The sequence below is a fragment of the Humulus lupulus genome, chromosome 5 (assembly GCF_963169125.1).
Source record: "Humulus lupulus chromosome 5, drHumLupu1.1, whole genome shotgun sequence".
Taxonomy (NCBI): Eukaryota; Viridiplantae; Streptophyta; class Magnoliopsida; order Rosales; family Cannabaceae; genus Humulus; species Humulus lupulus.
Window position 1 is genome coordinate 240,565,012 of NC_084797.1, and position 13,877 is coordinate 240,578,888.

The 13,877-nt window shown below is 32.6% G+C and overlaps 2 protein-coding genes across 2 annotated transcripts; one reads left to right on the top strand and one right to left on the bottom strand.

The window, feature by feature from the left end:
• Positions 1-7,070: 7,070 nt before the first annotated feature.
• LOC133780176 (uncharacterized) lies at positions 7,071-7,952 on the top strand. Its single transcript, XM_062220047.1, has one exon. It carries the CDS (start codon positions 7,071-7,073, stop codon positions 7,950-7,952), a length of 882 nt encoding a protein of 293 aa, XP_062076031.1.
• An 898-nt stretch (positions 7,953-8,850) lies between these two features.
• Positions 8,851-10,647, bottom strand: LOC133778544 (6-phosphogluconate dehydrogenase, decarboxylating 3, chloroplastic). Its single transcript, XM_062218504.1, has one exon. The coding sequence runs from the start codon at positions 10,484-10,486 to the stop codon at positions 8,999-9,001; it is 1,488 nt and encodes a 495-aa protein (XP_062074488.1). The 5' UTR covers positions 10,487-10,647; the 3' UTR covers positions 8,851-8,998.
• Positions 10,648-13,877: the final 3,230 nt, after the last annotated feature.

The following is a 13,877-nucleotide window of genomic DNA, read 5'->3' on the forward strand; positions in this document are numbered from 1 at the left end:
GTCATAATTCTAAATCATAATCTATAAATCATAGGTCATACTCTAAGTCATAAGTCATAGGTCATAGATCATACATCATAGGTCATAACTCATAATCATAACTAAAAATAACAAATCAGATATAATAAAAAGATAAGTGCTTATAGGGGTGGCAATTAAGCCTCGGACAAAAGTCTGTCATACACCGGACATAGGTCCATCATAAAGTTTTGGCAACCGAGCTTACCGGACATAGTCCATCATACATCATTGGACACCTTAGGTCCAGACACACTTACCCCTTTATTGTACCTGAAATGTTAGGTCATACACACATAAACTATATCATACATTACATAAACTAGATCATAATACTAAACTATCTAATTTTCCTTACCTCAAAGATTATCAAATAACGAGTGCGAGAGATTGCAAAACGAAAAACCCCAAGAATACGATCGAAACAACAAAGACCACCTTCTTAGCCGCTAATTATTTGAACCTTAATATCATCAAAAACCCCATCAATGATTTTCTAAAAGAATTACTTAAATCACTAAAAATAAATAACTCAACCATACCTTGAATACTCTACCGGCCAAAATCTCAAGCACCCAAAAGCCATTTATTTTCTCTTAATTTCACTATCTATTGACTACTCTTATTTATAGGCTTTAAAAAAAATATCACGTTTCCATTTTAAATTTTCAATATTCAAAACTATTCAAATTTGAAAGTCCTAATATATCTATTTCCCACATAACTATCCTTATCCGAAATTTCTCTCATCCTTTACTAAGTAATTATATATATATATATATATTTTTATATAAAATCATTCATTAACAAATTCTACTCACCGAACTCTCTCTCTATAATAACAACAAATATCTTTTTTTTTAATCTATCAATATACTAACCTCAAACAAAAGCCAATTCTTAACTACTTATATCTCAATTACTTAGTTATCATTATTATTTTAGTTGCCACATTTGACTAAGTCAAATACTTAAATATCTTAATAACCATATCATTCTATCATCTATTCAAAATAAAGTACTCTTTTTCAACTTCAAAATGTATATAAATGTGAAACTAAGGTGACTAACAACTAACAACTAAATAAACCTTAAAATCTATTCTCCATAATTTATTCAGCCATTTTTTTTTTAAACTATACATAACTTGATACCAATTTATCAAACAAGCTAGAATTCTATGCAATCATCTCACTTTTCTAAAATTAAATTAAAATAATACCACAACTAAAAGTATTATTTTAAATCAACACTATTAATGAACATGTCATAACTAAACAGCAAACAATTAAATAACCGAGCTACTTGGATATTACAAAAAAGATAAAATAGATTGAGTTTTTTCCAAAATTAATTAATAGTCATAAATTAGAAAAGCAAAATAAAAAATGAGAAAAAATGACGTTTATTATTATATTTATATTTATAATTTAATTAAAAGTTGGCGTAATTAAATATCTAATTAAATTTAAATTCAAATTGTATATCGTTTAAATAAATAAATATCTAATCAAATTTGAATTCGAATTAAGTAAAGATACATTATAAATTATAATATAAATTTTATAATTAGATATTTTAGTTTTTTCTTTAATTATTAATTAATAATCATTAATTTGAAAAAGGAGAATTAAAAAATGTGAAAAATAAGGAATAGTAAGAGTGTTTTAGAGAAATTTAGAGTGTCACATTACCTCCTTGGTACTCTACTTTAGAAAAGTAAAATAAAAATGACGTTTATTATTATATTTATATTTATAATTTAATTAAACAATTGTCTTAATTAAATATCTAATCAAATTTGAATTCAAATTATATATTGTTTAAATAAATCAAATTTAAATTATATATGTTTTAAAGATATATTTTAAATTTATAACTAGATATTTTAGTTTTTTTTCTTTAATTATTAATTAATAATCATAAATTTGAAAAAGAATAATTAAAAAATGTAAAAAAAAAAAGAGAAAATAGAAAAAGTATTTTGGAGCAATTTTAGAGTGCCACATCAACTCTACTCATTGATGCTCTCATTTATATAAATATATAGATAGATTAAATATCTATTCAAATTTGAATTCAAATTATATATCGTTTAAATAAATCAAATTTAAATTATATATGTTGTAAAAATATATTATAAATTTTATAATTAGATATTTTAGTTTTTTGTCTTTAATTATTAATTAACAATCATAAATTTAAAAAGAATAATTAAAAAATGTAAAAAATGAGAAAAATAGAAAGAGTGCTTTGGAGCAATTTTAGAGTGCACCATCACCTCCTTGATGCTCTATTTTATATAAATATATAGATATCGAAAATATTTAATATGCTCCCCCTCTTAAACTCAATTAAAAAAGTTTTATTCAGTTGCAGTTTTCATTCTTTACACTTTGTAATACTTAAGTCCCAAATGTTAATTTTGTATCAATTAGGCCACCAACATTTTCAAATCGTATCATTTATGTCCTAAATGCTATTTTTATTTCTGTTTTCTTTTAAAATACATAATAAAAAAACAAAATAAATAGTGAATCATTCTTAAAATATTTGGACATTTAATTTATGACAATAACAAACATAACATGAGAAAAAAAATATTTTTATGACATTTTTAAAAATATATAATATTTTTTTAAATTAAATTAATGTTTCTTTAAAAAAATATTATTACCTACATTGTTGTTTTATAATTAATGCTAATAACTATATTATTTTGATTATCTTGATATTAACAATTTTATTATGTTTATGCTTGATTATTTCATATATATTTTTTAAACTTAATAATGTATTTATGTGCATATATATTTATATATATATGATTTGTTATAAGTTGCATTATAGAAAAAAAAATTACAAAATAAAAATAAATATGTACATCATAAATATTGATGATCTCGTGATAGTTCAGTTATTAATATTAAAAAAATATAGGTAAGATTTTTTTTAATGAAAAATTAATTTAATTTGTAAAACTATTAAATATTTTTTAAAATATCATGAAAATAAAAAAAAATTCAATGTCATGTTTGATATTGTTAAAAATTAAGTGGTCCGATTTTTTTTTAAGATTAATTCACTTTTTTTTATGTATTTTGAAAGAAAAAAGGAATAAGAATAGAATTTAGGGACCTAAATGATACGATTTGAAAAAATTGGGACCTAACTAATAGAAAATCAACTTTCGGTATCTAAGTATTACAAAGTGTAAAGAATGAGAACTGCAGCTAAAACAAAATAATTAAAATTCCAAAAAACAACCTATAAGAAATAATTATCATTCCTTAGTAAGAAAATGATTGTTTTGTCTTCAAAAAGTTGGAAGCAAGGTGGTGAAATAAAGTGTGATTAAAAACAATTAAAAAAAATGAGGGAGTTTTCATTTTTATGAATTTTATGCTAACACTTTGCAAAAATGTGGGGAAATTACTTTTTCCAAAATTCATGGGAAAAAAAATCATTAAAAGCTCAAACATTATGGAAAAACAATGCAGCTAAAAATATAGGAAGTAAATCCTCCAAACTCAAAGTTCATTCAGAAAAAACAAGGGCAAAATGGACTGAACACTTCTTGATTGCCTCCAATTAGCTTTGGCGACAACGTTCATCCTCACCTCCTCCTCCTTCTAACATCGTTCATTCTCAACTCTTGCTCCTCCTCCACCTTTGTCTCCTTCTTTTACATGCATCGCTCATCCACACCACCTCTTCCTTCTACTTTTCTCCTTCTTCTTCTTCTTTTGTTCCTGCAACAATCTTGATATCAGATTTATTTATTTTTTTCCAGATCTAAGCTCTTTTTTTTTCTTCAGATCTAGAATGTAACCAATAACATGTCTAAATTTCTAAGCATTTTTTTTAATAAGGAATTACTCATATAATTGCAAATATAGTTTATTTTTCTCTTCTGTTGCAGATCAAATCTAGCTTGTTTGCTTGTTTTAGATTTGTTTTTTTTCTTCAAATTTGCAATAGGTAATTGGTTACCTTCACGTTCTAATATGTATATTGCTAGATTTTTTGAGGTAGTCAGATACCCATGTTACTAAAAATACAACTTCTTCTTCTTCTTCTTCTTTTATTGCTACTGCAATCTTCATATCAAGTTAGATTTTTTTTTTCCAGCTCTAAACTTTTTTTTTTCAAATCTTTATTTTTCTTCAGATCTGCGATAGGTAATGCGTTTTGATATATCCATATTTCTAGATTTTTTGAGGTAACCAAATACCTATGTTACTAAAAATTCAACATCTTCTTCTCAACTTTGAGATAAGTAATTGGTTACTCATATTGCTGTAAATATTGGTAATTAGTTGCCCTTCTTATGTAAACAAATTATCCATCTCAGGGTAATTGGTGTTTATTTACCCCTCATGATAGCATGTTGTCTAATTTAGATCTAGAAAGAAAAAAAAAATCAAAATTGGGACTGTGAAAGGTAATCAATGAAGCAACTGTTACCTTACCCAGACCTAGGAAAAAAAAACGTACAATAAATGTCTTAAAAAAATAAAAAAAATACATACAATAAATAATGAAAATAATTCATATTACAAAAAAAAAATTGAAAAACAATCACAAAATAAATTTAACATAAAAATAATTATATAATATAAATAAAAACAATTTAATTTTATAAAAATAACAATTAGAAAAAATTGGAAATAATAAATAAATATAAACTATAAAAAAAAGATTTAAAAAAATAAGTAAAATAACAAATTGAACCTCCCAATTCAAAATTCTTATAACAACAAAACTACAACTTAATCACCAATTTATACAAAAATATGGAAAAATAAAACCTATAAATTAAGAATTTTAATAAAAAAATCTATAAATTAATTTTTTTTCTAAAAATGCCATATTTTTGCATAAATTTTATAAAAAGCCATGAAATATGTAATTTCCTAAAAACAAAATTGTGATTTAAAACATAAAAAATGAAGACTACCTCTTTAGGCCAAAAGACCATGCCCACAAAGCTCTTTGAAAATAGGAAAAATTACACATAGTACTGTAAATTTAAAAAAAAAATTAAAAAATATGAAATTTAAAAAAAATTACAAAAATATGAATAACAGTTTTGTAATCGCCTGTTCCAATTTTCTATTTAGTTTGTAAATGTTGTTTATAAAATTGTGACATATAGTTACAAACTTATAAATTTTAATTACAAATTTGTAATCTTTGTTTACAAAAAAAAAAAAATAGGACCATGCCCACAAAGCTTTTTGAAAATAGGAAAAATTACACATAGTACTGTAAATTTAAAAAAAAATTGAAAAATATGAATTTTAAAAAAAATTACTAAAATATGAATAACAATTTTGTAATCGTCTGTTACAATTTTCTATTTAGTTTGTAAATGTTGTTTATAAAATTGTGACATATAGTTACAAACTTGTAAATTATAGTTACAAATTTGTAAACTTTAGTTACACAAAAACTGTATTGTTACAAATTTGTAAACTTTATTCACAAACAAATAACTCCGTATTTTCGATTATGGCATTTATATTTTTGTAATTTTTTCCATATTCTGTATTTTTAGTATTTTTTTTTACATCTTAAGTATTTTTGTGAATTCCCCTTGAAAATGTATGGAGTTGGAGCATTCCACACCCCAAAGGCCCAAAGTTTAAGATAAAATCCTACAAACCCCAAAATTTCCTTTGGCCCTAAATTAGTCTCAAAAGCCCAGAAAATTGTATTCTTATTTGTCAAAATCCTTGTTATATTAGGAATATTTGCCTAAAAATATCACATCTTTCATAATAGTTACATTTAAGTATCAAATAATAATTTTTAATAACAAAAGTAGTAAATTTTTGCTAATAATTACACTTAAATATTAAATTATTTTTTTATGTCATTAATACTAAATTTTTATTAATAGGTACACTAAAGTAATGATTTTTTTATAGTAGCAATAATATCAAATCTTTGTGGATATTACACTTATTTAAAGTATTATTACTATATAAAAAAAGTTAAATTAGTATTTATGTGCACCTGTTAGTAAAGATTTGATATTAATGTCGTTAACGTTTTTGATTTAGTATTTAAGTGAAATTATTTGTAAAAATTTGGTATTATTACCGTAAAAAAAATGAATTTGATACTTAAGTGCGCAACAATTATGAAAAATTTGGTATTTTCATCACAAATAACCTTTTAATTATTAGATGAAACCTTCCTAACTCAATTTAGGTGAAATTGACTTTTTTCTTTATGGGAAAGATGCTTCTTGTTCATTACACAAACATGAGGCTTCTCATGTAGCCGTTGGTTACAATAACATTTTCATTTCCTTTCTTTTTGGGGAATCATAATTGATTATTACAATAAAAAAAGCTGGTGGTCTCCCAAAAGTAAGAATCAAAGGCTGAAACTGACCTATGGTTAAAACATGAAAAGGAACTATGGTTAAAAATCAATCAAAGTGCTTTAGAAAACACCATCAACATTATGAACAAGAGAGTCAACCATAATTTCACACCTCAAAATATCTAAATTAAGAGAGCAATCAGCGCCTTAAACTTTGTTCCCCACATGTTATATGGGCCAAGATTCCTTGATGTTTTTCCACATTATCTATTGCTAAATAACTGGAAAGGATTAAAAGAATAGGATTGCTTCTTCTCTCCTAGTTGAGGTTGCTAATAAATTAGATTACACTGACAAAAGTCTAGTTTTGTGTGAACTTTAGATTTCTGGTATGACTAAAGTCAAATTGAAGTTTTGATAACAGATGGTCTTAGTCTTTTTCAATGGGACCCTTTTCTTAGCATGCTCACAGCTCACTGTCTTTTTTATTCAAAACACATCATCATTCAAACAATTCAAACAGAACATAAAACTCATACAATTACTTTATGAAATTTCCTCTCTTTTTTCATAATTGTGCTGTTTTTCCAATGCTTAAAAAGAGCAAGTTTTTACTTTGTGTCTTAACTCTGAAGATATGGGAAAGAATATGAGATGGTTAACTTAATTTATCCACTTTGTTCAATCACTTGAGTTTGTCTCAAGAGGGATCCAAGATGAGCCTGAACTACGTCTTTTTCTTGCTCTTCACATCAGTTTTCTTCCCCTTGGTGAACTGCTCGAACAAGTCTGCAACTGATTCTTTGGATGCTTTACTTGAAGATTTTACTTCGAAGGCGCTTGTCAGACACTTGCCTCACACTGGTGTCTTGTACAAAACTATCCCGCCGGCCAATTTAACAGGCATAGAAGTCTCAATTTTGAAGATAAGAAGCCGGGGATTGTGGTGCAAAGGAGCTAATTTTAGCTACTTTAGCATACCCTCAAGAACAATCTCTTTGCCTCATGTAAGAAGACTTGCTTTGGTCTACCAAGACATGAAAAATTGGTCTTCTCACTACTACACAGTACCAGGCTACTCCTTAATCACTTCAGTTGTTGGTTTCATGGCTTTTGATGCATCAAATTCAAGTGCCGATAGCTTCACAAAGGTCAATCTAACCACTATGGGGAAGCCTATTTCAATTCATTTTCGCCACTTGACACTCGCAGAGAGCACAAAATCCGAAACAAGATGTGTAACATTTGCAGCTAATGGAAGCTCTTACCTTAGTGAGATGAGTTCTTTTGGTGAGTGTCAGTCCAGAGAGCAGGGTCATTTTTCAGTAGTTATTCCAGAAGGCAACAGTGTCCAAAGAAAGCAGAATGTATGGCATTGGTGGCTGACTGGCTTTATTCTTGGATTTATTGTTCTGGTGTTGCTGGGTTTTGCTGGGATTTTCTTTATGAGGATCTTAAGAACCAAGAAGATTCAGATAATGGAAAGACAAGCTGATGAAGACTTGGTTCTTACAAGCAGATGGGTTGGTCAGAGCAAAATGCCTTCTGCTGGAGTAACAAGAACACAGCCTGTTCTTGAGAATGGATGTTTCACATGATTTCTTTACTATTGTCTGGGCCTATTTGCTTCAATATCATCCATTGCTGTTTTACTTGAAGTCAGTGACCAACAGGTGAGCCTGTAGCATCAAAGCAGTTTTATTTTACTAAAGAAAATAATGACTTTAATCATGGTATTGTAAAATTGTGAAATACATAGTTGTTTGGTTTTCAATTGACATGAGTGATGTAAATTTGTCATATAAATATATATTACTGATTTTCATTTTATGGGAAGCATTATAGTTTTTGACTTGTTGATATTAAATTTAGGATAATAACTTAAATATCATAACTTCATTTTAAATGGCATGATTTTCCAATTTTACAGGTTGCACTGTATCATTGAGTGAGTGAAAGATATTCAAATTTCAACCATAACAATTCAAGATAAGAGTACCTGCTTCTGACAATGTACCATTCTGTAACTTACATACCAAGCCAAAAGCAAGTCTTGTATACAAGACTACTACAATTGTTAATCTTACAAGAAGAAAAAAACAAAATCCAAGAAAATAAAGACATTAACGACAATCAAAGCTAAAGAAGAGCAAAAAGATAAAAAGTGACTTCTTGCCCTTCTCCTTTTCAACCAAGAAATTGCCAAGCTTTCGGCATTCCCAAGTTTTGACACGATTCACAACAACTTCGAAATAATCATAAGACCAGACCCAATAAAAGAAATTCAGCCCTTTCAAACGGCTACTTCGTACAAAAAGTTGAGAAGCGTCACGTTCAGCTGTCATATATTTATTCCAAAGCAATATAAACCAATATCACATATTGTACTTCACTCCATTTCATTCGCCAACATAATAAAACCCATCAAAAACAGATATATAGCTAGCTAACTCAACTTGGATCAAACAAAAAAGTACGAAATTAAAACGCTTCAGCTCATTGAAAGGCATGCACTTCTTATTAAGATAGAAGAAAATAAGGAAATTTCAAGGCTAACAATGATAACCAATGCTATGCTATGCCTACAAGAGATACAACTCAAATTCACTTTCCAACATAACCAATGCCGAATTACAGAAAAAACTTAGTGAAAAGACCCAACACCAGCGTCACTCTTTCTTGCAAGCTTTGTCCACTCGGTATGGAATGCCCCAGGTCGATCAACTCGCTCATAGGTATGAGCACCAAACAAGTCTCTCTGAGCCTGAACAAGGTTAGCAGGAAGCCTGGAACGCCTGTAGGTATCGAAATAGGATAGACTAGCACACATTCCAGGGGTGCTAATGCCGGCGGATATAGCCAACCCCACAACTCTCCTCCACGCGGCTTGGCGCTGAACCATCTCTTTGGCAAACTCTGGGTCAACAACTAAGCTGGCCAAATTGGGATTCCTCAGATAAGCCTTCTTAATCCTATCCAAAAACACTGCCCTTATGATGCAGCCTCCTTTCCAAATCCTAGCTAACTCTCCCATGTTCAAATTCCAACCTCTCTCATTGCTCTTGGCCCTCAACAAGTTCATCCCTTGAGCATAACTACAAATCTTGGAAGCATACAAAGCTTGCCTAACATCATCGATAAGCCTTTTCTTATCAACTCCTGTCATCACAGGCCCAACTTCCTCCTTCAAACCAGCTTCTTTCAAAGCATTAGCCGCATTCTCCCTCTCCTCCTTCAACCCACTCAAGTACCTACAATCCAAAGAAGCTGCAATTGTTGGAGCTGCCACAGAGAGCTCCGCAGCCTGTTGAACAGTCCATTTTCCAGTACCCTTCATACCAGTCTTGTCCAAAATCTTATCAACCAATTCTCCATCACCCTGATCATCCTTAACCTTGAATATATCAGCAGTAATCTCAATAAGAAAGCTCTCAAGCTCACCTCTGTTCCACTCGGCGAAAATCTCACCAAGTTCAGCGTTTGACAACCCTCCAACATTCTTCAACACATCATAAGCCTCCGATATCAACTGCATGTCACCATACTCAATCCCATTATGAACCATTTTGACAAAATTGCCGGAACCCCCTTCACCAATATAGGTGACACATGGGCCATCCTCGACTTGAGCTGCAACCTTGTGAAGAATATCTTGAACATTCGAGTAAGCCTGGTAAGACCCACCAGGCATAAGCGAAGGCCCATTACGAGCACCCTCTTCACCCCCAGAAACCCCCATTCCAAGATAAAGAATACCCTTACCAGAAACCTCTTGGATTCTTCTCTCAGTGTTCTCGTACCACTCGTTACCACCATCAATTATGGCATCACCGGGCTCCATATGGTCAGACAAGGCAGCGATAGTCTGGTCCACGGGAGCCCCTGCCTTAACAAGAATAATAACAGATCTGGGTCGTTGGATTGAGAGCACGAAATCACGAGGATTGTACTGACCAAACAGTGGCAGGTTCCCCTCCTGATGGGCACGGTCGACGGTCTCATCGACTTTGGAAGTAGTACGATTGTAGACGGAGATTGGGAAGCCTTTATCAGCAATGTTGAGAGCCAAGTTCTGGCCCATGACGGCGAGACCCGCCAGGCCTATGCGTGAGAGGGCTGTTGAAGCTTCCATGGAAGAGGGTTTGGTGATAACAGAGAGAGAGAAAGGAAGGTAGGTGGGTGGGTGGAAAGTTTGAGGCTTTGAAGGTTGAGATATAAAGGAAGGAGAGTTCTTGTCCTTTGGGAGATTATAGGCGAAGAGTGGCGGACTCGTCGAGGGACTGAAAGGACAGTGTGCCTTAGAGTAACCAAAACCAAAACCAACTTACTAAAAAATTATTAGTTTACTCCGAAAGTGTTGAACCAATCATAGAGTTTGGTCCTTCCTTTGCTACCTACGTTATTAGGATTTGGTCCATTTTGTTTCATTTTTCACAATTGTCATCTTTAATTATAAAATATTTAATCATTTTTCCCTCCTTTTGTGTTTAATTTGATTTTTTATTACTTTTGGTTTTTTTTTCTTCCTTTCAAATCTCCCTTGATGGTGAGAGAGTTTATTGTTTACACTTTCATCATTGAGTATTAACACATGGATTCTATACTAATATGCACCAATAGCATAATGTTATTGTTAAAATTAAATATTGATTCTTTGAGTATATTCCTTTGTATAGGTGTCCTAGGATCTTTCTAGAATTTGACACTCTCCAAATATTGAGAAAACCCTACCATACGTGTCATCACCACAGCAATATGGAATATTTTCTGTTATGACCGTACCCTTCCTCTTGTATTATAAATATATAGGCTGCACTGTACAATATTCAATCATTAATACAAAGCAATATACAGAGAAAGTTTTACTTCCATTTTTCTCTTTATTTTAACTTTTCTTTCTCTTTTTTGTTTTTGATTTGGTATCAGAGTCGATGGCGTCCACTGGGTCTCAATCTGACTCCTCCGTAAGTCAAGCTCGCCGTGACCAAGCTGCTCGTGATGGCGTCGATGCTCCTATTCCACCTCAAGCTCCGCCAATAGCTGATGTCCCTGTCGCACCAGCTATTCCCATCCAGCAAGCACCAGTCGCACCTCTTCTTGCTCCGATTGCAATCAGGCTAGACAGAGAGAACTATGCCTACTAGAGGTCGCAAGTCTTACCGGCAGTCCGTGCTCATGATTTCGATGGCTTTCTTTTTGGAACCAGACCCTGCCCTCCTCCTTTTCTCGAACCACCTGTTGGCAAGATCCAGCCGCACCAAGGCAGGTAAACCCTCATCACACTCTGTGGATTCGAACTGATCAAGCTATTCTTAGCTAGCTTTTGAACTCTATTTCTAAGGCTATGATGGGTCACGTTCTTCGTTGCAATGTGTTTCGTGATTTATGGGTGGTTCTTGAAAATCTCTTTACCACACAATCTTGTGCCCGTATTTTCCAACTGCGTTTTCAGCTCCAATCGCTCAAAAAGGGCTCCCAGTCTATCCATGATTATATTTTGAAAATGAAAACTATTGCTGATGGATTAACTGCTTCAGGACAAGTATTCAGTGATGATGATTTGATTTTATACATTCTGGGAGGCCTTGGACCTGAATATGACTCTGTTGTCATTAATCTCACTTCCAGGGGTGATAGAATTACCCTCTCTGAGGTTCAGTTTCTCCTTCAGAGTCAAGAGATGAGACTTGACCAACTGACCTCTGCTGCTGACCCTACAGGTCCTACTGCTAACTTTGCTGCAAGGAATAGGAAACTCTTTGTCCCTCAATCTAATTCTGGCAGGTTCCCTTCCTCTCGTGGACGCGGTCGTGGCCGTGGTAGAGGAAACCAAGGTCGTGTCGTCTGTCAGCTTTGTCACAAACCTGGTCATCCCGCGGCAAAATGTTACCACCGCTTTGATTTAAGCTTTGCCCCACCAAACCACAACAACTCCCAACAGTCGCCTCAGCCTAACTCTAATGGCCAAACTGGTGGCAATGGTCAGCAAGCCTTTATTACTCATTCCGGGCAACAACCTCCTACTGATGATCCAAACTGGTACCTGGACAGTGGGGCTACCAACCACATCACAGAGAACAATGGAAATCTCCACACTCAAACTGAGTACAATGGTAAGACCAAGCTAACTGTTGGTAATGGTCAATCCCTTCCTATTTCTCATATTGGAAACTCTTTCATTCAATCTATTGGCAATGCTGCACCTGTGAAAATTAATAATATTCTTTGTGTGCCTTCTATTACAAAAAATTTATTGAGTGTTTCTCAACTCATCAAAGATAACAATGCATATGCTAAATTTTATCCTACTTCTTGTGTTTTGAAGGACATGGCTTCGAAGAAGGTTCTTCTTCAAGGGAAGGTTAGGAATGGTCTCTATCAACTTGCAGCTCCATTCTCATGCTCACAAAGTCATGGTTCTCTCTGCCTTTCTGCTTCAGCCAATAAAACTCTTTGTCCAAGAGTTGAGTCTGTCCCATGTTCTCAAGTAGAGTCTATCAAGTCTTGTTTTTATACTTCTGTCAAAGAGTCCGAGTTATGGCATCTTAGGTTAGGCCACCCTTCCATCAATGTACTCAAACATGTTTTGATCAATGAAAGAAAATCTTTTCCTTCTAAGTTACATTTTTGCTCTAGTTGCCAACTTGGTAAAGCACATCATAAACCATATTTTTCTAGCCTAAAAGAATTAAAACAACCCCTTGAACTCATTCATTCGGATATATGGGGGGCTGCCCCTGTTATGTCTCGGCATGGCTATAGATATTATATACACTTCCTTGATGACTTTAGTAGATACACATGGATTTTTCCATTAAAAACCAAAGATGAGGCATTAGGTGTTTTTAAACAATTTCGTGTCCAAGTTGAGAGACAACTTAACACTACCATCAAAACTATCCAAACCGATTGGGGCGGCGAATATCAATCTTTTGAACCTCTCCTTCAAACTCTTGGCATTAAGTTCCGACACCCTTGCCCACACACTCATCAACAAAATGGTAAAGCCGAACGAAAACACCGACACATTGTCGAAACCGGCCTCACTCTTCTTGCACACTCTAGCATGCCACAAAGGTTTTGGTGGGAAGCATTCCAAACATCCACCTTTCTTATTAATCATCTTGCTACTCCTATTTTGAATTATAAAAGTCCCATCCAAAAATTGTTTAATCTTACTCCCAATTACAAATTCCTCAAAGCCTTCGGCTGTGCGTGCTATCCGTATCTTAGACCTTACAACACCAATAAACTTCAGTTCCGATCCGCTAAGTGTGTGTTCATAGGGTATAGTCCTAACCACAAGGGTTACTTGTGTCTTCATCCGTCTAGTCTTGTGTATATTGCTAGCAGCATGTCCTTCGATGAGTCTGATTTTCCTTTTACCACAGGTTTCTCTTACACTACAGCTCTTACCGATTCCTCTATTACACCATCCCAGTACCCACAATGGCCTCCATACCTTCCTACCGTGACCAACGATCATGATCGTGGAGCTGTGATTGTTGATGCTGAAAATTCGT

Coding starts and splice junctions, on each gene's coding strand:
- LOC133780176 (XM_062220047.1), top strand. CDS start 7,071: ATGAGCCTGAACTACGTCTTTTTCTTGCTCTTCACATCAGTTTTCTTC.
- LOC133778544 (XM_062218504.1), bottom strand. CDS start 10,486: ATGGAAGCTTCAACAGCCCTCTCACGCATAGGCCTGGCGGGTCTCGCC.